Genomic DNA, 22,083 nt, shown 5'->3' on the forward strand with positions numbered 1-22,083 from the left:
CGTGGCCCCGCACCTGTCGCCCGCCTGATTTATCGTCCCTAAAATAACCGGGAAGCGTGACTGGATCCCCCGCCATGGCCCTGGGGACGTGGCGAGCGGCAGGGCCAGCCCTGGCAGAGGGGACAGTGTTTGGGGTCCCCACCCCAGCCGGGAGCCAGGGACAGGGTGGGGGTCCCAGTGCGCGGGGGGGGACACGCTGGGTTGGCGCTGTCCCCCAGCTTGTCCCCTTCCTTCTGCTAGGGACAGCCTGGCCCTGGAGCAAATGTTAATGGGGACACCGAGGGCCGGTGACAAACAAGGGCCACATTGAGGCACTGAGCTGGGGGGGCCCCACAAAACAAGGGCCCCTCTGTCCCCCCCGCCCCCGCCATGGGGACAACGCTGACGCACGGTGGGGCCACGGCTGGGGGGTTGCTCTGGGGGGGCCCAGGAGAGCCTCACGCAGCGGGGGGGCGGGGGGACACGGGGTGACGGGGGGACACGGGGTGACGGCACGGCTCCGCCCCGCTGGGGGGCAGGAGTGGCCATGCCATGGGGCAGGGGTGGCCATGCCACGGCCCAGCCGCTGCCTGTCCCAACCTCGGTGACGGTGCCACCCCACACCCCGAAGCCACCAGGGGGGGCACCCTGAGGCCACCGGCTGGGTGGGAGTGGGTCACAGGTCCCTGTCCCCCCCGCCATGGTGCGGGACTGCCCTCTGCCCACCTTGACCCCATCCCCTTGGTGGGGGCTTCTGCAGGAGGGACAAGGATGTTGGTGCCAGCAGCGCCAGGTAAAAATAGCCCCGCGCTGGCCATGGCCACACCGGCTGCCCCGGGCTGCGCGGGACGGGGACGTGTGTCCCGCCGTGTGCCCGGCCCTCCGTCTGGTGACATGCCACCGCCACAGCCCTCCCTGCTATTTACACCAGGACATGTGTCACCACAGTGGTATGGGTGGCCTGATGCCAGTGCCCCAAATCCCAGTGTCCCTGTGCCCTAAATCCCCGTGTTCCCATGTCCCTGCATCCCCATGTCCACCCATCCCCATATCCACTTGTCCATCCGTCCTATTGTCGCCGTGTCCCCATGTCCATCCATCCCTATGTCCCCCTGTCCCATGCCCCTTTCTCCAGTATCCTCTGCGTCTCTGTGCCCCAAGTCCCCATGTCCTCCTGTCCCGTCTGTCCGTATGTCTCCATATTGGTGTCCCTGTGGCCCCGTGGCCCCTCTCCCAAGTCCTGTGTCCCCTGTCCCCATGTACATCCCCGTGTTCCCTGTTGCCGCCCCGGGCCGTGGCACTGCGGGGGTCACCGGCGGTCACCGGAGGTCACCGGCGGTCACCGGAGGTCACCGGAGGTCACCGGTCCCCAGCCCCGCTGCAGTAACCGCCGCGGAGCCTCCAGTCCAGGGAGGCGCTGTGGGCTCGGGCGCGCTCCCCGGAAGTGAGCCGCTCTGCGCCGCCAGAGACGCAGCTCCGTGGTGTCCTCCCCAGGAATGAACCAAGCGGGCGGCGGTGGGGGGGGTCAAACCGGGGAACGGCGACGGGCACTCCACCATCGGGGCTGCACCGCGGCCGGAAACGGCACCGATGGTCACAGAAATAATTAAAAGAGGTGTAGAGTGAGGAAACACGGCTGCTTCCGCAAGAGGCGCTGCCACTTCGGTATGATGGTGTGTCTCAGCCCCCCTACGCAGATGGACTGCTCCACTTCCCTCATCCTTTGGTCAGATGGTCGGGCCCGGGCGGTGAGTGCGGCCGGGGAGCGACGGGACCCCGGGAGAACGGGACCCCGGGAGAACGGGACCCGGGGAGAACGGGACCCGGGGAGAAGGGGACCCGGGGAGAACGGGACCCGGGGAGAACGGGACCCGGGGGAGAACGGGACCCGGGGAGAACGGGACCCCGGGAGAACGGGACCCGGGGAGAACGGGACGGGGCCCTGGGTGAGGGTGAGGGCGACTGGGGGCCGAGGGGGGCCCGAGGCTCTCTGGGGGAAATGGGACGTGAGGGGGCCCGTAGCGGGACCCCTGGGTCCCTGTGGGGTATTGGGGGGCCAGTACCGGACCCCTGGCCCCCTACGAGGTGGGGGGGCCCGTAGCGGGACCCCTGGTTCCTGTGGGGTGAGGAGGGAGCAGGCTGGAACACCAGGGTCCCTACAGGGGATGAAGGGGGTTGGCAGAGGGGCTGTTACCTGGGGCTGTTGCCCAAGCAGGGGCGCAAACAACCCTTCCCCAACACCCTTCTTTCCCTGCAGGACCTGCTGTCGTGCCCCCCCCGGAGCCGCCGCCGCCATGAACTGCCGCGCGGAGGTGCTGGAGGTGTCGGTGGAGGGCCGGCAGGTGGAGGAGGCCATGCTGGCCGTGCTCCACACCGTCCTGCTGCACCGCAGCACCGGCAAGTTCCACTACAAGAAGGAGGGCACCTACTCCATCGGCACTGTGGGCACCCAGGATGTGGACTGCGACTTCATCGACTTCGCCTACGTCCGCGTCTCCTCCGAGGAGCTGGACCGGGCCCTCCGCAAGGCCGTGGGGGAGTTCAAGGTAAGGGAACCCCGTGAGGACCCGGCAGGGCTGAAAGCGGGAGCTTAAAAACCGTGGGGCTGCGTCCTGTCCTCGCCTGAGGGAGGAAGGTCAGGCCCTGGCCCCGCACTCTCTCGGCAGGACGCGCTGCGCAGCTCGGGCAGTGATGGGATGGGGCAGATCTCCCTGGAGTTCTACCAGAAGAAGAAGTCACGCTGGCCCTTCTCGGACGAGTGCATCCCCTGGGAGCTGTGGACCATCAAGGTGAATGTGGTGAACCTGGCTAACGAGCAGGAGCGGCAGATCTGCCGGGAGAAGGTGGGCGAGAAGCTCTGCGAGAAGATCATCAACATCGTGGAGGTGATGAACCGCCACGAGTACCTGCCCAAGATGCCCACCCAGTCGGAGGTGGACAACGTCTTCGACACCAGCCTGAAGGACGTGCAGCCCTACCTGTACAAGATTTCCTACCAGATCACGGACTCCCTGGGCACCTCGGTCACCACCACCATGCGCCGCCTCATCAAGGACACGCTGGCTCTGTAGGGTGTCACCGGGGTGGCTTCACCCCACACAGTGGCACTTTCTGACACAGCTCTTTGGGACGGTGTCTCTGCTCAGATCCCTCCTCTCCGCCTCTAAAAAGCCTCGTGCATGGAGCTGAACTTGGCCTGGTCTGTAATTTGGGGTGCTGCTGGTTTGGGGTGCTCGCCCGGCCCGGGGAACCGGCTTGGTGGCTCCCAGCGTGGCTGAGGGTGACGAGTCGTTGGGGTGAGAGCTGCAGGTCAGTGACACCTGGCAGAACGACGCTGGGGACGGACACAGGGTGGGGACGTGGCATCTGAGCCTTGCACAGGCCTTGTCACTTGTCACCGCCTGCCCCCCCAGGTGCCACCCCTGTCCCTGCGACTGAGCCGCTCGTCTGTGGGGCCCGGAGCCGAGCTCACCCCGTCCTCTGGGGCAAAAATAAAGTATTTCTGCTTTCGTGGGGAGTCCGATCCTTTCCTGGCTGTTGATAGGCCCAGTGTCCGCAGGGTGGGAGGGAAGGGGGTGCGAGGGCTGAACTGGGGTGTGCGCACAGGCCGGGATGGGCCGTGGGACCCCGATACCCCAGTGGGGTGACCCCAGCTGCCCCCCAGGGGAGGGGACGGGGTGATCCCCCCTCCCTGCAGGACTCTGTGCCCGTCCCCAGCAGCAAGAGGAAGGCAAAGCCGCTTCCCCTGCCCAGGGGGGGCACCCGCAGGGCACCAGCAGAGCGAGGGGGGCGGCGGGGGCGGCTGAGATGGTCCCTGACATCACTTAAACCCTCCCCGGCTGTCACCGACGAGCCACCGCCCCGCACGCCCGCACTCTGCGCCGGGACGAGGAGGAGGAGGAGATGAACGGCAGCGCGCAGGCCGGTGCCCGGGGAGGGGATGCGGGGGTGGCCGCCCAAATCGCCGTGGTGCTGGTGCTTGGCCTTGCCGTCACCTTCGCCCTCTTCTTCCTCGGCTGCCACCTGCTGCTGCAGGCCGAGGGTTTGGCAGCTGCCCCGGCACAGGGCGAGCGGCGCCTGTCCCGTGAGGCCGAGGGGGACGCCCAGGGGACAGAGGGACCCTAGACCCCAGCAGACGGACGGACAGAGGGATGGACGGACAGACAGCAGCGCCTTTGCCCACAGCGTCTTCGGTGGCACTTGGGGACAGAGCGGGACGGCGCTGGGGACAGCGGATTAAAAGGCAGCGGGGCCGGGGGGGCTGGATGCGGGGCTGGGTGTGGCGGTGCTGGTAATCCCCCGCCCCAAGAGGGGATTAGGGGAAACTTTTATTCCTCCTTTTAGGGCTAATCCTGAGGGTGGGGGAAGTGGGGTCACATCCTGCCCCTCAGCGTGCCGAGGGGAGGGGATGGGGTGACCCCGATGCTCCTGCATCCCTCCCCAGCACCAAGCGGGGGGGCGAAGCCAGGGCTGCCCCCTGCCCCTGAATCCCCTGTCCCCCAAACCCCCTGCCTCCTCTTGCACCCCCAAAAACTGCTCTGAGCCCCCCCCGGCTGCCAGCACTGGGGTGAACTGGGGCTGGTGATGTGGAGGGGCTTCCCCCTCTCAACAAAGTGGGTGCCCCCTTAATCCTGCAGCTTTACTAATGCAGCTGGCAAAGCTCGGCTTAAGGGGCTGCTCCCTGCCCGTGGATGTGCCCCCCCTCCCACTCCAGGACATGGGGGGGCTCCCCAGATGCCTGGGTGCCCTCTGCACCTCCCCCCAACACAGGCAGGGCCATGTAAAAGACTCCATATATTTCACATGTACAAAAAGTCACTGGGGAGGGTCGGGGGCAGGGGGCACCATCCTGCCACCCCCCACCCCGCTCTGCTTTGGTCCCTTTTTTTTTTGGCAATTAGTGTTCACATCAGTGGTCAAAGTGACGAGCGCCGGGTAGTGGGGGCCCCACGGTGGGACGGGGGCTCTGGGGTGCTGACACCCCCCCCCAGGGACCCCTACGAGGAGGGGACACCGCAGGGCTCAGCCCCCACCGCAGCCACAGGATTTGGCCTCGAGATTCCCCCCCCCAGCCAGGGGGGTTTGGTGACGCCTGCGAGCCTGAGCAAGGCCGGTGACACGGGATGTCCCTGCGCGGTGCCAGGGACGGGACGGAGCCCCCCCGGCCCTGCATGGCAGAGCGGGGTGAGGAGGGGAAACTGAGGCAGCCCGACCTCCCCCCGCACGGGCTGTCCCGGGTCCTCACCCTCACTCAGCTACAGGCGGGTCCGGCTGCCGCTGCAGGATGGAAGGGACAAAGGGACCGTGTCAGGGACCCTGGCCTGGGGACACGCAGGTGACCCCAGCAGGGCCAAGGGAGCGCAGGGCTGCGCCTGCAGGCACCGCACTGGGAGCCACTATTGCCCCAGGATCCTGCACGGGGATCCAGTATTGCACTGGGACCTTGCACTGGGACCTTGCACTGGGATCCAGTATTGCCCCGGGATCCTGCACGGGGATCCAGTATTGCACTGGGATCCAGTATTGCACCGGGATCCTGTGCTGGCATCTGGTATTGCACTGGGATCCCGCTCTGGGATCCAGTACAGCACTAGGACCCCACACTGCAGCAAGATCCCCAATTGCTGGTAACTTGGTCTTGCACCAGGACCCTCGTTGGGACCCAGCCTTGTACTGGGATCTGGTGCCAGGATCCTCTGCTGGGATCCAGTATTGCACTGGGATCCTGTGCTGGGACCCCACTCTGCATCAAAGACCCCGTACTGGAAACCCCGTCCTGCACTGGGATCCAGTATTGCACTGGGATCCTGTGCTGGGACCCCACTCTGCATCAAAGACCCCGTACTGGAAACCCCGTCCTGCACTGGGATCCTGGGCCAAGACCCAACACTGCACCAGGATCCAGTGCGGGGATCCTGTTCCAGAGCTCTGTGCTGGGTCCCAGTACTGCACTGGGATCCTGTGCCAGGACCAGCCTTGCACCAGGATCCTGTACTGGGATCCAGTGCTGCGATCCAGTGTTGGGACGAGGCTCCCGGCCCAGGACCCAGCTCCGCACCGAAGGGCTGGGGGGTTCTGGGCACCCCGGGGTCACGGCATGCGGGGGGGTGGGGAGCGTGCAGGAGGGGGCATGCGGGGCCAGGGGGATCCAGGGGCGCCCAGGGGGATCCGCGGGATCCAGGGGGATCCGGGGGCCGCGGGGCCGGGCATGCCGCGGTACCTGGGGCTAACAGCTGGACTCGTCGTGGTGGGACGGGTCGCAGAAGAAGCGGGAGCCCCGCTTGGCCGTGCGGGCCGTGAAGGGAACGCTCTTCAGCGCTGCGGGGGGCACGGGCGGGGGGACAGGGACACGTCAGCCCCCGCACACCAGAGGGACCCAGGCGTCCGGGCCGGGGGGGCGGCGGGGGCCGTACCGGTGATGATGTCCTCGATGGTGCCGTCCTTGCCCTCATAGACGGGCCGATGGTCCTTGGCCTGGCGCCGGCGCAGCTCCGCGATCAGCTCCTGCTGCTGCCACTTGTTGCGCTGCAAGGGAGGCGCAGGGGTGCCAGGCTGGGGACACGGGTCTCCCCTCCACGTGTCCCCCCCGTGTGCCCACCCACACTCACCTTCTCCTGCTTCTTGGCCTCTTGTGCCAGCAGCTTCTCCCGCATCACCTCCTCCTGCTTCTTCCGCGCCTCGTTCTCCTGCTCCGCGTCCTGCCAGGGCGAGGGGGATGGTGGGACCTGGTCCCGCGGTGTCACCAAACTCCCGCCTGTCCCCTCCCGGCCTCGTCTCACCTTGTAGCAGCGGATGAACCGGACAAAGACCGGGAAGAAGACAGACGGGGGGGTCATCTTGGGGCTCTCACCGAAATACCGCACCACCGCAGTATAGGCGTCCTGGTCAGGGGGACGGGGCGGTCACCGATGGGCGGCACGTCCCATGGCGCACAGCTGCCTCCCAGCGTGAGGGGTGTGCAAGGGAAGGCTGGACGTGCATAAGAACCGTGCAAAGCAAGGCACACACACGAGGAGTATGCAAAGCAAGCCAGCTGTGCACAAGGAGTGTGCAAAGCGAGGCAGGGACAAGAGCCGTGCAATGCAAGACATGCACAAGGAGTGTGCAAGGCAAGGTGTGCATGACAAGGAGTGTACAAAGCAAGGCATGGACAAGAGCCATGCAAAGCAAGACGTGCACAAGGGGCATGCAAAGCAAGGTGTGCATGACAAGGTGTGCGTGACAAGGAATGCAAGAGGAGTGTGCAAAGCAAGGCATGCACAAGAACCGTGCAAAGCAAGCTGTGCACAATGAGCGTGCAAAGCAAGGTGTGCACAAGCAGCATGCAAAGCAAGGCATGGACAAGGACTGTGCAATGCAAGATGTACACAAGGAGTGTGCAAAGCAAGGCATGGACAAAAGCCGTGCAATGCAAAATGTGCACGAGGAGTGTGCATAGCAAGGTGTGCATGACAAGGAATGCAAGAGGAGTGTGCAAAGCAAGGCATGCACAAGGAGCGTGCAAAGCATGGTGTGCATGCCAAGGCGTGTGCAAGGCACGGCCGCCTCACAGCCCTCACCTCGGCCGTCCGCGCGTCCTTCTGCAGCCGCTCCAGCTTGCCCTCACTGGCAGCCAGGAAGGTGCGCAGGACGCCGCTCTCGTGCAGCCCGCACTCGCGCCGCAGCAGCTCCATCCCCCGGCCCAGCTCCTTCACATCCAGCAGCACATTCTCCAGGGACACTGTGAGGACATGGGGACAGCTCAGGGGACCCACAGCCCTAGGCGGGAGGGCGAGTTGCGGGGGGTGCAGGGATGTGGGAGGCACCTGCAGCCGCCTTCTCCACGAAGTGCAGCTCCTGCCAGAAGGTCGCCAGCTCCGGGTACTTCTCCCGCACCGTCAGCGCGATGAAATGCAGCAGCGTCATCTTCCTGTCTGTCGACTTGGTGTCCAGGAGCTGCGGGGTGATTTGAGGGGGTCAGGGCTGTGGAATGGGACCCCCGGGGCCCACGCAGTCCCAGGGAGCTGGGCAGGGGGCCCGGGGTGCCCACCAGGTCCAGGCTCTGCAGTTTGAAGCCGTAGACGGCGCCGCGTTTGCTGCTGTTCATGTAGTTGCCCAGCGCCAAGATGATCTGCAGGGGAAAAGGGGATACGGGGGTCAGGGAGGGAGGAGATCCCCACAGGACTCCCTCGGCAGGGATGGAGGGCAGGACCCTGCCCCAGCTGGTCCCCACATCCCCTGGTCCCCTCCACTCTCACCTCCAACATGCGCTTCAGCTTCTGGGACGACTTGACGGAGGCCGAGGCCGCGATGATGGCGTTGAGTTGCTGCAGGGGGACAGAATCAGAGAAGCGTTTGGGTTGGAAAAGCCCCTCAAGATCGTCCAGTCCAACCATTACCCAGCCCTGGCACTGCCGCGTGTCCTGAGAACCTCATGTCCATCTGTCCAACCCCTCCAGGGATGGTGACTCCAGCACTGCCCTGGGCAGCCTGTTCCAATGCCCCACAGCGCTTTGGGGAAGAAATTGTTCCCCAGATCCAACCTCAACCTTTCCTGGCGCAACTTGAGGCCGTTTCATCTCATCCTGTCACTTGCTACTCAGCAAGCCCGACCCCCTCCAATGTGAACCCAACGGGAGGTCCAGCCGGAGCGTGGGGCTCAGGCACCCCCGCTGGGTGGAATCCCCTCCCTCCTCAGCTCCATACCGGCGTCAGCATCTGGAGGTTCTCGGCGAAGTTCCCCAGGAAGGCCATGATGGCCATGCGCTGCGGCAGCCGCTCCACCTTGCTGAACTGCAGCATGAACCGGTCCTCGTCCGCCAGCTCCTCCAGCGGCTTGCGCTCCCGCTCGTACTGCCGCAGCGCCTTCGCCTCCGCCTCCGTCGGCAGGAACCGCATCAGGCACTCCACAAAGTCCACCGGCAGCGTCGCCAGGTCGAACCTGCCCCGCGCCCGGCACCGTCGGGGACCGGCACCCCACTGCGCTCCAACCAGAGCCCCTGCACCCTGCCTGGGCACCCTGCACCCCAACCAACCCCTTGCATCCCGCGATTCCCCCTGCACCCTGCCTGGACCCATTACACCCCAGCCAGACCCCCTGCACCCTGCTTGCCCCCCCCGCACCCCAATCAGCCCCTTGTACCCCAGCCAGCCCCTCTGCACAGTGTCTGAATCCAGAGCACCCCAGCCAGACCCCCTGCACCCTCCCTGGGCGCCCTGCACCCCAACCAGCCCCCTGCACTCCAGCGAGCCCCTCTGCACAGTGTCTGAATCCAGTGCACCCCAACCAGCCCTCCTGCACCCTGTCCGGACCCAGTGCACCCCAACCAGCCCCCGCCGCGGCCTGTCTGTTCCCCCTCCACCCCAGCCAGCCCCCTGCACCCTGCTGTCCTCCCTGCACCCCAATCAGACATGCTGCACCCCCCATCAGCCCTCTTTCAGCCTGCCTGGCTCCCCTGCACCCCAACCAGCCCCTGCACCCTGTGTGAGCCTCTGCACCCCAACCAGACCTCCTGCACCCTGTCTGGTCCACCTGAACCCCTACCAGCCCCCTTGCGCCCCAGTCAAACCCTCTGCACCCTGCCTGCCCCCCCTGCACCCCAATCAGCACCCTGCACCTTGTCTGGGCCCCCTGCATCCTGCCTGGATCCAGTGCACCCCAACCAGACACCTCATACCCTGTCTGGTTCCCCTCCACCCCAACCACCCCCTGCACCCTGTGTGAGCCCCCTGCACCACGTCTGGGCACCCTCCACCCCAACCAGCCCCCTGCACCCTGTGTGAGCCCCCTGCAGCACGTCTGGGCACCCTCCACCCCAACCAGCCCCCTGCACCCTGTGTGAGCCCCCTGCACCACGTCTGGGCACCCTCCACCCCAACCAGCCCCCTGCACCCTGTGTGAGCCCCCTGCACCACGTCTGGGCACCCTCCACCCCAACCAGCCCCTCTGTGCCCTGCTCTCCCCCCTGCGCCCTTTCTAACCCTCTGCACCCCAACCAGCCCCCTGCACCCCAGCACCCCCATACGTGTGGATGGCTCTGCAGATCTCCTCGGCGCTGCGGCCCGCCTTGCGCAGGGTGATGGCCAGGTTCTTGGCGCGGTTGGCCTCCAGCAGCGTCACCTTGCTGGCCGCTTTCTGCGATGCCTTGTTCTTGGCACAGACAAGGTCAAGGGCAGGACCCTGCGCCTTCGTCTTGAAGAGCTCCTCGAAGCGCTCCAGGTCCAGGTCCTGGTGGGACAAGGTGGGCAGCTCAGGGGTGGCAGTGGTGTCACCTCCCCGGTGCTCAGGCTGAGCCCAGGCTCACCTCCAGCACCCGCTCGTCGTCCAGCTCGCTGAACACCGTCCCGCTGATCTGGTTGGGCTTCAGCGCCGTCCAGTTGAAGACGGGCAGGCGGAACTTGGTCTTGATGGGCTTCTTGATGCGGATGGCTGCCAGCGGGGCAGGACCCAGCTCAGCCTCCGCCAGGGCCGGGGGACGTGGGCTCTGCCCACCCTGAGCCACCCGGTCCCCAGGCCGTCACCGTCCCCTGTGCCGCTCCATCCCTTTGCCGTGGTCCCTGCGCCCATCCCTTGGCCATCGCAACCCCGACCCCCTGCTCCCTGCAAACCTCCCTCTTCCTCTGTCCCCACGGTCCCGGCACCGTCCCCACGGTCCCCGTGCCCACCTACCCGAGAGCCCCACGGTGAGAGCGATGGAGGGCGAAGCCCCGGGCAGCGGCGGGGCCGGGGGGCACTTGCCTGCGAAGGGAGGCGGGGGTGACATCGTGCCCCAGCGGGGACAGCCCCATTTTGGGGACCCCCCAGCCTTAGGAGTGGCCCAGCACTGAGGACACCCAAGTTTTGGAGCCACCCCCCCAACCTGGGGATGCCCCAGCTCTGGGGACAGCCCAGCTCGGGGATGTCCCGATTTTGGGGACCCTCACCTGGGAGCGGGGGTGCAGGGGGTGGCAGGGGGGGCGGCGGGGGGGGCGGGGGGGGTGCAGGCTCCGCGGGGGGCAGGACGGGGACCCGCAGGGGCTCCTCCAGGGGCTCGGGCTCAGGCTGGGGAGGGGGCTCAGCGCCCGGCACGGGGGGCGGCTCGGAGCCGTAGCGGCGGCGGAAAGCCTCGTCCTTCTCCTTGATCATCCGCCGCAGCGTGTGCACTTGGTGGCTCGTGTGCTCGTAGGTCTCCTGGGGACAGTGAGAGTCAGGCCGGGGGGGGTGACAAGACCCTGCCCCGCTCCCCACAGCCCCCACAGCCCCCACGCACCTTCACCGCCTCCAGCTCCTTCTCCCGCTGCAGCAGCTGCTTCTCCAGCTCCGCCACCCGCATCATGTTCTCGTTCTCCAGGTCCAGCAGCTTCTCCGTCAGCTGCGGGGGGGACGCGGCTGTGACAGCGGCTCGGGGACCCCTCCCGCTATCACCGCTGATGTCCTGGGACCCCCTCCGCTCACGTACGTGGGACAGATGCTCCTCCAGCTCCTCCACCTTCTCCAGAGCCACGTTCTTGGTCTCGGCGTCCTCCAGCAGCCCCCCCACGTCGAAGACATTGTCCAGGTACGCCTGGATCTGCACCTGCAGCTTCTCACTCTCCGTGTGCCTCGACTTCTGCGGCATCGGGGCGGCGTCAGGGATGGGGGGGGAGGTCCTCGGGGTGGCCCCGCCAAGCCCCCCAGCCCCCCCGGACCTGCAGGAACTCCTCCAGCCCCAGCTTGGTGAACTCGTACTGCAGATGGACGCGGAAGTTCATGTCCTCCACGGAGTGCACCACGATGTTGATGAACTGCATGCAGGCCACCTGCGGGCAGGGCTGGCGTCACCCGGAGCCCCCCCCGCCCCCCCGTCACCACAGGGCCCCCCACCCCGAGCCCGGGAGCAGGGGTCCCACCATGAAGTCGATGCTGCTGTCCTCGTTGCGGAAATAGTCCATGAGGCGCTCGAAGCGGTGCTTCTCCTTGCAGACCTGGGCGGGCAGCGGACACGGGGTTCACCCGGACTGGTCCCCACATCGCTGTCCCCAGATCCCCCGGGCTCCAGTTCCCTCAGCCCAGTCTGCTCCTGGTGTCCCCCGACGCCCCGGTCCCAACCTGACTTCATCCCGCAGGCTCCCTATCCCAGTCTGGTCCTGGTGTCCCCAGTTCCTCCATTCCCTGGGGCCTGGTCCCCAATCCCAGCCTGCCCCTGTCCCCCCCAGCGCCCCAGTGTCCCCACCCCACTCCTGCCCCCCGCTCCCCCCGCACCTCCTTGAAGTTGTCGAAGGCTGCCAGGATGATCTCGTGGCCGCCCCGCACCAGGCAGACGGCCGCCAGCAGCTCCAGCACCAGCGCCTTTGTCCTGCGGCACAGCAGCACCGGCACCGTCACACCCGGTGGCACCGCGACCCCCCCGCCACTGCCAGGCCCCCCCTTACCTGGGGTTCTTGTTATTGAGGCTCAGGGCAATCTCGTTGACTGCGTGGGGGTGGGACATGACCAGGTTGAAGCCATACTGTGGGACGGGGCAGGGACGGTGTCAGTGGTGCTGGCGCGGTGGCGGCAGCGTCCCCCCCGCCGCGGGACGGCAGTACCTGGTAGTTCATGATGGCCCGGAGACACATGATGCAGAGGTGGACGTCGTCCTTCTGGCTCACCAGGCGCGAGTTCTTCAGCGCCCTGCGGCTCGGCAGCGTGCCGTAGCTGGGGGGACACGAGGTGCCGGTGAGCGGGACCCCGCGCCGCCGGTGCTGCACCGCCAGCGCTCGCCCGGGTGGGAACCAGACCCGCAGGTGGGGACCAGGGTGGGGACAGCGTGGGGACAGCATGGGGACAGCAGGGCTTTTGGAGGGGCAGAGGCAAAGAGAAGCAGCTGGAGGGCAAGAGGGACAGAGGCTGGCGGAGACGCGGAGCGAAGCCGCCGCGAGCGCCGCGCCGGCCACGGGCAGCCGGTACTTACCCGGCGGGCGAGCGGCGAGGCGGGCACGGAGGAGAGAGAGAGAGAGCAGCCAGAGAGGGGGGGCCCGGCCCTGGAAGCAGAATGGGGCGCATTACCCCAGGGCACGGACAGAGCCAGAGCAGGGCGAGCGGAGGCAGCGCGGCCGCGACGGGCGCAGGGACGGGCAGGACGGGGCCGGCAGCGCCGAGCTGCTGCGGGCGGGCAGGGCACGGCACGGCACGGCACGGCGGGCAGGAGGGGACACGGCACGCGAGGCAGCGCAGATTGCAGCCACGTGCCACGGCACAGCCGCACCGTGAGCAAGGCACAGCCTGGTGCTCGCAGCGCAGCGGAGGCAGAGCCGGCATATGGGATGTGGCGTGTGCCACAGACGCGATGGTGTGTGGCACAGGGCAGGACAGTGGGCGGTACAGAGCGCACCACAGGCAGGATGGCGCATGGCACGGTACGCACCATGGCAGGGTGGCGCTTGGAATGGCACACACCACAACCAGGAGGGTTTATGGCACAGGGCAGGATGGTCCATGGCCTGGCACACACCATGGGCAGGATTGTGCGCGGCACGGGGCACACTTGGCATGGCAGACACCACGGCAGGATGGTGCAGGGCCCAGCACACCCCATGGCAGGACGGTGCTTGGTGTGGCACACGCCGCAATTGGGATGGCTTATGGCACAGGGCACAATGGCACAACATACAGCACAGGCAGGCTTGTGCGTGGCGCAAGGCACGCTGGCACGGCACACACCGTGGCTGGACACTGCTCGACACAACACGCAGCAAGCGGCAGCGCCGTGGCCAGCCGGAGCCGGCAGAACGGGGCAGCTGCTGGGCACGGCAGAATGCCGTCCCCTGCAGCTGGTGGCACGGCGGGTACGTACCGGAGGGCGGTCTGGCGGGCAGAGCGGGCCAGGCTGCTGGCGAAGGGGGCGGGCAGGGCGCTGGGGTGCTGCAGATCCTCGATCGACCTGCTCCAGGTGCGCAGCTTCTCCAGCGCGCCGTCCTCGCCACCTCCCAGGCCCTCCAGGTCCAACCTGGGTGGGACACGCGCGCGGGGTGGCGGGGGGCACACGGCTTTGGCACGGAGCAGCACAGCCACCGCGGCAAGCGCTGAAGCAGGCGGCAGCGGCGGGGCAGGGAGAGGTGCGAGGGGGGGCCCTGGGACCCCCGGCCCGGGTGGGCAGGAGGGGACCGAGCATCCCGTGTCCCTCGGGATCCCATGGCAGGTGCGTCCCCACGTGCTGGTGCCGATAAGGGACGAGCAGTATCGGCCACCCACAACAGGGACCTGCCCGGGGGCACCAGGACCCTCTGCATCCCTGGTCCCAGAGCAGCCCAGGGACCCCCCACATCCCAGGGACCCCCCAGCACCCCAGGGACCCCCCAGCACCCCACTCACATGACGGCGCACTGGGCAAAGGACAAGTAGTTCACCAGCACATCCAGCCCCTTGTTCTCGTCGTTGAGGAACTCACGCACCCACCTACAGCACCCAGCACCCGTCAGGGCCTGCAGGAGCTGGGGACCCCCCCACGGCGTGATCCCCCCACCACGGGGACCTGCTGCAGGGATGGGGAGGGGGCGGCAGGGGCAGCCCCTCTGCTATCGGTGGTGCCAGTGCCAGGGCAGCTTTGTCTGCGGGAAGCTGTGCTGGGTGCTGGGGCTGTGCCCCCCTCCCCAGCCCCGGGCACCCTGCAGTGGGGGGTTCAGGGTGCCCTGGCCCCCTGGGAGCGGACGAGGGTGCAGGTGTGAGGTGCTGCACAAGGAGCCTGCCTGAGATGTGCAGGGCGGGGGGTGCAAGGGATGTGTGTGTGCGTGGAGGGGGGGCACGGGGGTGCACAGGGGTGTGTGTACAGGGGCTACCTATTGGGGGGGGGGTGTACGGCAAGGGGGGCACAGGGTTGCACAAGATGGGCATGTGCATGGGGGCGTCTGCACATGGCGGGGGCACGCACGGGGAGAGGGACTGTGTGCGGGGGCTGCACCCAGGAGCACTGCGAGCACAGGGGGTGCACCCATGGCCTCGGCCTCCTGCCCGCACCCCTGCCCGCACCCCTGCCTGCACCCCTGCCCGCACCCCTGCCCGCACCCCTGCCCGCACCCCTGCCCGCGGCTGAGTCAGGCAGCAGCGGGAGCCGGGGAGGCTGGGGGGGCCACAGCCGCCCCTTTCCTGCCGGCGCCAGCCCCTCGCCCCAGCCTGTTTCCTGTCTCCGGTCGCTGCTATTTTCAGGCTGTGAGTGGGGAAGAGTCGAACGGTGCGGCCGTGGCACAGCCCGGCACGTGCACCAGCCACCTCGAGCACACGGCCACGGAGCCAGGCACCCACGGTGACGTCCCCACTGTCCCCAGTAACGTCCCCGTCCCTCCGGCCAGCCCACGCAGCTCTGGTGCATCACACCGGAGGGACGAGCCACCGGTGTGGGGTCGGGGTGCCGGTGCCGAGCCCCGCAGTGCCGGGAGGAGCCGGGCAGGATCCATCCGTGCTGCTTCACACAGGGTGTCACCACGGGGTGTCACCGCGGCCCATCCGCCCGCGGCATCCGCCCCCGGGACCCGCTCACCGGCAGCCCTGGCCAGGGACCGGCCCAGTTCCTGCAGCGCCTCCGGCTTCCCCTGCAGCTGCAGCGGGGCTGGTCGGGGGCCCTGTGACCCCCCCGGGACCCTGTGCCCCTCCCTGGGACCCCACAAACAACCCCCCCGAGACCCCGCGCTCACCCGATGTGGTTGGTCCTCAGGCTGATCTCCAGCTCACGCAGGACCTTGGTCGACTCCTGCACCCTCCGCCTGAACTTCTGGGGACAAAGCAGGTGCTGAGCCGTGCCCCCCCATGGCTCCCACCCTCCGGAGCCCCCCAGCACCCCCGGCCCCTCACCTTCCGCGTGACGCCTGGCTCCAGGAAGCTCCGCAGCTTCTGGATGTAGGTGTGGGGGGGGCTCTTCACCTGGAACCGCTCCTGGGGGGGACAGGGGGGCGGTGACACTGCACGGCAGCACGGACCCCACCTCAGCCCCCCCGTGACACCCCGGTCCCACACCTGGTCGCAGATGAGGTCCCACTTCTTCTCATTGTCGTACTGGCGCAGCAGCCGGGCCTTGTCCGGGGGCAGGTTCATGGAGCTCTGGGGGCAGAGTGGGGACTGTCACCCTAGGGGACACGGAGACACTGGGACACTCCCCACCCCGGGGGCACCCAGACCCACGGCACATCCAGGGTCCCCCCCTGAGGGACACTGGGACACTGGGGCACTGGTGCCACACATGTGGCATGGAGACAGCAGTGCCATCATTGCTACGTGCCAGCCACCGGCAGCACCAAATCTCGTCAGCGCCAACCCGTCCTTCCTGTCTGCACCCGCTTCCTCGCCAGAAAACCGCAGCCTCCGCTCCCCGACCGTGGCCACGGCGCTTGCCGGGGTGCTGGGCATCGTCCCGGCGGAGAGTGGGGAACACTGGGGCAAGACGTGGCCTGGGACACGGGTGTCACCAAGGACACCAACGGGATGCCAGGGTGGAAACTGGGGATACTGGGTGGCCGTGGGCTTGAGGCTGCCCTAGCGGGCGATGCCACCCCGGCGAGGTGGCCGCGGCACAGCACCGTTAGCAGGATACGGCCATCACCGCAGCGGGGAGGTGCCGACGTTCCGCCCGCCCCGTGGCAGCTAAAATTATCCCTCCCCTGGTCATCTCGGTCCCACGGAGCTGCAGGAAACCGGGGCAGAGCCTGGGCGAGGCCGGGCACCCGGGGGGGGGCGCGGGAGGGGGACAGTCCAACGGGAGCAGGGATGTCACCACCGGGACGGGGTCCCACCAAAATTGCCACGGGGACGGGGATGTTGGCTCCCTCCCCGTGGGGCCGCAGTTCTTTGGCCACGACGGCAAAATCCCGGGGACGGAGGCGCGTGGGGGGGGGGACGTGGAGTCCCCGGGCAGGGGCGGGGGGCACTGGGGGGGCTGTGAAGCGCAGCCGCCCTCGTTCCCGCCGCTCGGCTTCCTGCCTTTGTGGCGGGAGCGCGGCCGCTCCTGGCCGGGCATTTCCTCCGCCCCCGCCCGGCTCCGGGACCCCCTCCCGCTGCCCCGGGACTCAGCCCCCGCCAGGGACCGGGGGCTACCGCGGCTGGAGCCCACCCTGGGGCTGGGGGACACTTCGGGACAAATCCTGCCCGTTCGGGGGCCACCAGCCCCGTTACATGATGAAATATTTTCCTCCCCAGCACCGGGATGGGGATTTTGGGGGGGGCGGCACCGAAGTTCCCCCGGTGCCGCCACCCCCAAAATCTCCACCCTGGCGTTGGTGTCAGCCAGCAGGATGTGTCCCCCGCATCCACTCCGCGTGGGATGCGGGGACGGTCAACAGCCCCGCGGGCGGGTGCCACTCGCCACTGGGGACACAGTCCCGCGCCGTGGGTGCAAGTGCCCCCCGCTGCCCCCCGCTTCGGGCTCGCGGAGCCCCGTGGGGCCACGCTCGGCATTTCCTGCCCGGCCGCGGCTTCCGCTGGCTACAGCCACCACCGGGACAGCTGTGCCGTGGTGTCCCTGGTGTCACCTGGCCGTGGTGTCCCCCCAAAAGAAAGCCGCGGATGTGCCACCCCAGCCATGGGGCCACCGCGCTGTGTGACAAGCCAGCGGCTGGTGGGTCGCGGTGGCCCCCACGGCATTGGGGGTCCCGGTAGCACCAGGGTCACGGGGGATGGGGGGGGGGCGGTGAGGCCACCGCTGAGCCGTGTCCCCGGTAATCGGGTGGCACCGCAGCCTTGGTGAGCGCTACGGTGCGGCCACCGCCCCGGCTGTCACAGCGGAGTGGGGACACACAGCGCCCGTGCCGACGGGGCCACCGCACCCACGAGGACCCGTGTGACACCCCCGAGGGGACTTTCCCGGATCGAAAAGTCTCGGGGCCGACGGGACTCCCCACGGCGGCATCGGGAGCCGCGTCACTCCTCGGGACTGTCCCGGGACGGGCTTCCCCCGGGGCTGCTCCCAGCCCCGCGGCCACTGCCCATGCCCGCGGGCAGCGGCGCTCCCTGTCCGCCCCCGGTTCCTCCGGCCGCCGGTGCCGTCCCCGCGGTCCCCGCCCGCCCGTAGCCGGACGCCGGGGGGGAGCGCGGCGGCGGGGCGCGTCCGGCCCGGGAGGTCGCAGCGTAGGGGTCCGGGGAGGGAGCGAGCGGGAGGGCGCAGCGGGACCGGAGGGAGCGGAGCGGGAGCAGGGACGGGGCGCGGGGGAAGCGCCCTGGGGAGGCGCCCCGGGAACCGGAGGACCGCGGCGGGCGGGGCCGGGGGTCGGTCTCTCACCAGCACCAGGGCGAAGCGCTCCTCCAGCTCGCAGGGCTCCGGCATCGGCATCTTGCCCGGGGCGAGGAGCCCGGGCCCCCCCGGGCCCGCCGCCGCTCCCGGGCCCCGGGCCAGCGCCTCCCCGTCCGCGCTCTCCACGTTCCCCATCCCCGGCCCAGGCACCGGGGGGCGGCGGAGGAGGCACAAGCCCGTTGCGTCCGGCCGCCGCTGCCGCCTCCCGGGCCCGCCCGGCCCCGCCCCGCCCCGCCCCGCCCCGCCGGGCTGCCCGCGGTGCCGCGGCGGAGCCGCCAGGGGGCGCCCAAGGGCGGGCGGGCGGCGGCGCCACCGGGGGGCGCCCGACGGCAGGCAGAGAGCCCGAGGTACCGATTGGCCCGACCACGGCCACGACAGCCAATGAGCGTCGCGCTTCTATGCGGGGGAGGACGTGCCTGGCCAACGGCAGCGCTCGGGTGCGGCCGGCCGCCAATGGGCGGTGGCGGCGGTTCGCCCCGCCCCGCCTCGAATGGTGGCAACGGACCAATAGAACGAGGCAGAGGGCGGGTTTCCGCGATGCGGCAGCCAATGGGGGCTGGGGGGCGGGGCGGAGTGGGGACGGTTCGCGGCCTGGCACGGACGGGAGGCGCCGCGCAGGTGAGCGCTGAGGGGCCGCGGCGGGGGCGGCCCGGCCCAGGGGTCCCCGCCGCCCCCCCGGGCCCTGGCGGCAGCCACGGGCCCGGGGCGGCCCCCACCGCCCCGCCAGGCCTCACCCGGGGGGCCCGGCCTGGGCGGCTCCTGACCCCCCACAGGCCGCGCTGCCGGGGGGCGGCGGGTCCGCGGGGTCCGGCCCCGCTGCGGCTCCGGGGGCTGTGGCGGGGCGGGCGCCGCGGCGGCCCCGCGGAGGTGCCCGCAGGGGAGGGGGCGGTTGCTGGCGGCCCGGGGCAGCGCCGGCTGCGGGGCCGGGTGGGTAAAGGTCGCCCGGCAGCGCCGGGCCCAGTTCCCGCTGCCGGCAGCGCCCGGGGGCGTCACCAGCGAAACCGAAACGGCTCCGGCCACGGTGACTCGGGCCGCCCTCCGGGCCCTTGGCCCCTCCGGGAGGCAGCTCCTGCCTGACGAAACGCGCTGTCACCGCCGCACCCCCGCGGGGACGCGGCCCCACGGCCCTTGCGCAACCCCCGGGCTCTGCGGCTGCCCCACGGGAGCCGCGGGGCCCAGCCGGGAGGGCCCCGTTGGCGTGGGGACACCAGCCCGGTGACAAACGGTCTCTCGCTGGGGGGACACCTGTGCAGTCCAGGGGTGGCAGAAGGAGACCCCAGGCTGTCCCCTCCGCCCAGGGACACCAGTTGACGTCCCCATGGTCTGTGCCTCATTGGGCACTGTCTGCTTGGCCTGTTCGGTCCCCTCCGCCTCTCGGGGACAGGTGGTTCGTGTCACTTGCTGGGCTGGTTGGGCTCCCGCAGGGTGAACAGCTCTGGCTGAGCCGGCTGGACTGGGGGCTGCCGGAGGGGCTGGAGCGAGAAGGGGCAAGGAGGAGGAGGAGGAGGCTCCGCGGGGAATCTCAAGCTGCCGGAGCCACCTCTGGGGACGTCATTACAGGCACTAATAGCAGCTTGGCACAAAGACGCTTTCCAGCTGCTGGAAGAGCTTCTGCGGGGTTGGGGGCTCCCCAGGGGCAGCCCCGGTCTCGCAACAGCCCGCAACACTTGCACCAGCTGGGGGAGGACGCCCTGCACACCCAGCCGGCGCAGAAACGGCAGATCCTGAGCAGGCGGCAGCTCCTGCCGCTCGCTCCGCACGGGACGGGCAGGATTTTGGTCCCACTGAGCTCTGCTGGGAGCTGGAGGGGCCCCGGCGTCCCCCTCACCCTCCTCCCCTCTTGCAGTTTGCACCTCTGCGAAGCGGCCAGTGGGCCCCCTCCCAGCCCGGCACCATGAACGTCTTCAACCGAAACATCAACTTTGACGCCCTCTTCAAGTTCTCCCACATGTGAGTAACTGTGCTTGAGTTTGGGGGGCAGTTCCCAGAGGGGTGCGCTGGCCTCACCGCCACCCGCTCGCCTGCAGCTCGGCCTCCACCCAGGAGCACCTGAAGAAGGTCTATGCCAGCTTCGCTCTCTGCATGTTCGTGGCGGCCGCAGGCGCCTACGTCAACGTGGTGACCCACCTCTTCCAGGTGAGGGGACTTTGGGGCACGGCGAGCGATCCCTGTGCTCGCACCCCCCTGCCTGTGCGGCCCCGGCGAGGCAATGCCAGGTCCCCACCCACCTCTCGCCCCCCAGTTCAGCCTCCTGACCGGCCTGGGCTCCCTGGGGCTGATGATCTGGCTGACGGCCACCCCGCACAGCCGCGAAACGGAGCAGAAGAGGCTGGGGATGCTGGCCGGCTTCGCCTTCCTGACGGGTACGTGGGCACCGGGGACTCCCCCAGGCCCTGTGGGACTCTGAGCCCTGGGAATGGAAGGGACAAGGGCCCCAACACAGCCCAAAATGGCTCCAGTGACACCCTGCTCTGTCCCTCCAGGCATCAACCTGGGGCCCCTCCTGGAAATGTGCATCTCCATCAACCCCAGGTAGGAGTGTGACCCCCCGCCCCCCCAGCCCCTCCCCATCACCCCTCCCAGCCTCGTCACCCCCCCTCCTTTCTCCTAGCATCATCCCCACCGCCTTTCTGGGCACCGCCACCATCTTCGCCTGCTTCTCCCTGAGCGCCCTGTACGCCCGACGCCGCAGCTTCCTCTACCTGGGAGGTGAGGGGGGACCCGGGGAGGTTTGGGGGCTCCCTGCACGGGGCGGGAGGCACCCCAGGGTGGGTCACAGCACCAGGTGTCACTCCCTGCCCTCTCCCCGCAGGTTTCCTGCTCTCCGGCCTCACCCTGATGCTTCTCTCCTCCCTGGTTAACGCCTTCATGGGATCCACTTGGCTCTTCACGGTGAGCCCCAGGACGGGCAGACAACGTCACCCCACACCCCTGACCCCAGCTCGGGGCTGTCCCCATCTAACGTCCCCTCTCCCTCCCACAGGCCAACCTCTACCTGGGGCTGATGGTCACCTGTGGCTTCGTGCTCTTCGACACGCAGCTCATCATCGAGAAGGCAGAGAGCGGGGACAAGGATTACATCTGGTGGGTGACAGGGCCAGAGGGGACACGCAGGGGACAGGACGGGCCCCCCTGAGCGTGTCCCTCTGTCCCCGCAGGCACTGCATCGATCTCTTCCTCGACTTTGTCAACATCTTCCGGGATCTCCTGATGATCCTGGGTGTGACCGAGGTGGGTGACAGTCCCCAGGGCATGGCCTGGTGGGGGGACGGGGTCACGGCCCCGGGGGTGAGCAGCCACCTCTCCTCTTGCAGAACAAGAAGAAGGCGAAGAAGTGAAGCAGCTCCAGGCCGAGATGGAGCTGTCCCCGTCCAGGTCCCTGTGTCCCCACCCTGTCCCTCTCCCGTTCATTAAAGGGGTTGCGCTTTGCTGCCGCTGAACGGCAGCTGGAAGCTTTCGCACCTTGTGGGTTTTTCTCGTTTCGCTTTTCTTTGATTAGAAACCAGCCACTTTGTGGCTTCCGCTGGACTTCAGCTCCCCCCACCCCACCCCAGCTCCCCCTGAACCCGGTCCCTTGCTCAGACGTTTGTCCCCAGCCCCACGGGTGACACGTCCCCACCTCCCCCTTGTGCCGGCAGCCGGGACGTTCCCCCACCCAGGCAGCCGTGGGCCCCCCCGTGCCAGCTGGGGGGTGGGTGGTTGGACCCCCCAAAGCCAAACTCAAGGGAGGAGCCTTCTCTGCTTCAGCACCAGTGCCAAGAAATACCAACGGCGAAGAAACCGCGTCGTGGGCTGAGCCGCTGAGCCGAAGGGCTTTGGTTCCCAGCTCTCCCCATCCTGCCGCCGCCTCTTTGTACCGGGACGATTCAATAAAAACGCTCAAAAACTCCAGCTTCTCAGCCCCCTCCCTCCT

At 68.7% G+C, this 22,083-nt stretch overlaps 3 protein-coding genes across 8 annotated transcripts; 2 read left to right on the forward strand and 1 right to left on the reverse strand.

Moving 5' to 3' along the window:
- The first annotated feature begins 1,702 nt into the window (after positions 1 to 1,702).
- Positions 1,703 to 3,489, forward strand: ATG101 (autophagy related 101). Of its 3 annotated transcripts, none has more exons than XM_065654342.1 (3): positions 1,703 to 1,727; positions 2,237 to 2,525; positions 2,646 to 3,489. In XM_065654342.1, the coding sequence occupies exons 1-3, from the start codon at positions 1,711 to 1,713 to the stop codon at positions 3,048 to 3,050; spliced, it is 711 nt and encodes a 236-aa protein (XP_065510414.1). In that variant the 5' UTR covers positions 1,703 to 1,710; the 3' UTR covers positions 3,051 to 3,489. The 3 variants fall into 3 exon arrangements, with proteins under 3 accessions (XP_065510414.1, XP_065510416.1, XP_065510415.1); XM_065654344.1 differs by lacking the exon at positions 1,703 to 1,727 and adding an exon at positions 1,739 to 1,925; XM_065654343.1 differs by lacking the exon at positions 1,703 to 1,727 and adding an exon at positions 1,844 to 1,931.
- Positions 3,490 to 4,775: 1,286 nt separating this feature from the next.
- Positions 4,776 to 18,379, reverse strand: FMNL3 (formin like 3). 4 transcript variants are annotated; one of them, XM_065654312.1, is made up of 27 exons: positions 18,159 to 18,379; positions 15,905 to 15,988; positions 15,743 to 15,823; positions 15,586 to 15,662; positions 14,270 to 14,353; positions 13,752 to 13,904; positions 12,505 to 12,613; positions 12,349 to 12,425; positions 12,179 to 12,272; positions 11,827 to 11,901; positions 11,626 to 11,736; positions 11,397 to 11,543; positions 11,208 to 11,309; positions 10,882 to 11,128; positions 10,628 to 10,696; positions 10,263 to 10,387; positions 9,984 to 10,186; positions 8,665 to 8,899; positions 8,217 to 8,285; positions 8,009 to 8,089; positions 7,785 to 7,914; positions 7,539 to 7,699; positions 6,759 to 6,860; positions 6,588 to 6,677; positions 6,393 to 6,504; positions 6,200 to 6,297; positions 4,776 to 5,256 (listed from the first exon to the last, which is right to left on the reverse strand). In XM_065654312.1, the coding sequence occupies exons 1-26, from the start codon at positions 18,303 to 18,305 to the stop codon at positions 6,206 to 6,208; spliced, it is 3,057 nt and encodes a 1,018-aa protein (XP_065510384.1). In that variant the 5' UTR covers positions 18,306 to 18,379; the 3' UTR covers positions 4,776 to 5,256; positions 6,200 to 6,205. The 4 variants fall into 4 exon arrangements, with proteins under 4 accessions (XP_065510384.1, XP_065510383.1, XP_065510386.1 ...); XM_065654311.1 differs by having other exon boundaries at positions 11,397 to 11,546; XM_065654314.1 differs by having other exon boundaries at positions 11,397 to 11,546; positions 15,905 to 16,014; positions 18,159 to 18,192.
- A 345-nt stretch (positions 18,380 to 18,724) lies between these two features.
- On the forward strand, positions 18,725 to 22,061 carry TMBIM6 (transmembrane BAX inhibitor motif containing 6). The gene is made up of 10 exons (XM_065654341.1): positions 18,725 to 18,788; positions 20,017 to 20,120; positions 20,198 to 20,306; positions 20,413 to 20,533; positions 20,654 to 20,702; positions 20,782 to 20,879; positions 20,983 to 21,062; positions 21,154 to 21,254; positions 21,329 to 21,401; positions 21,485 to 22,061. The coding sequence occupies exons 2-10, from the start codon at positions 20,065 to 20,067 to the stop codon at positions 21,506 to 21,508; spliced, it is 711 nt and encodes a 236-aa protein (XP_065510413.1). The 5' UTR covers positions 18,725 to 18,788; positions 20,017 to 20,064; the 3' UTR covers positions 21,509 to 22,061.
- Positions 22,062 to 22,083: the final 22 nt, after the last annotated feature.

Source organism: Caloenas nicobarica, chromosome 33, assembly GCF_036013445.1.
Source record: "Caloenas nicobarica isolate bCalNic1 chromosome 33, bCalNic1.hap1, whole genome shotgun sequence".
NCBI lineage: Eukaryota > Metazoa > Chordata > Aves > Columbiformes > Columbidae > Caloenas > Caloenas nicobarica.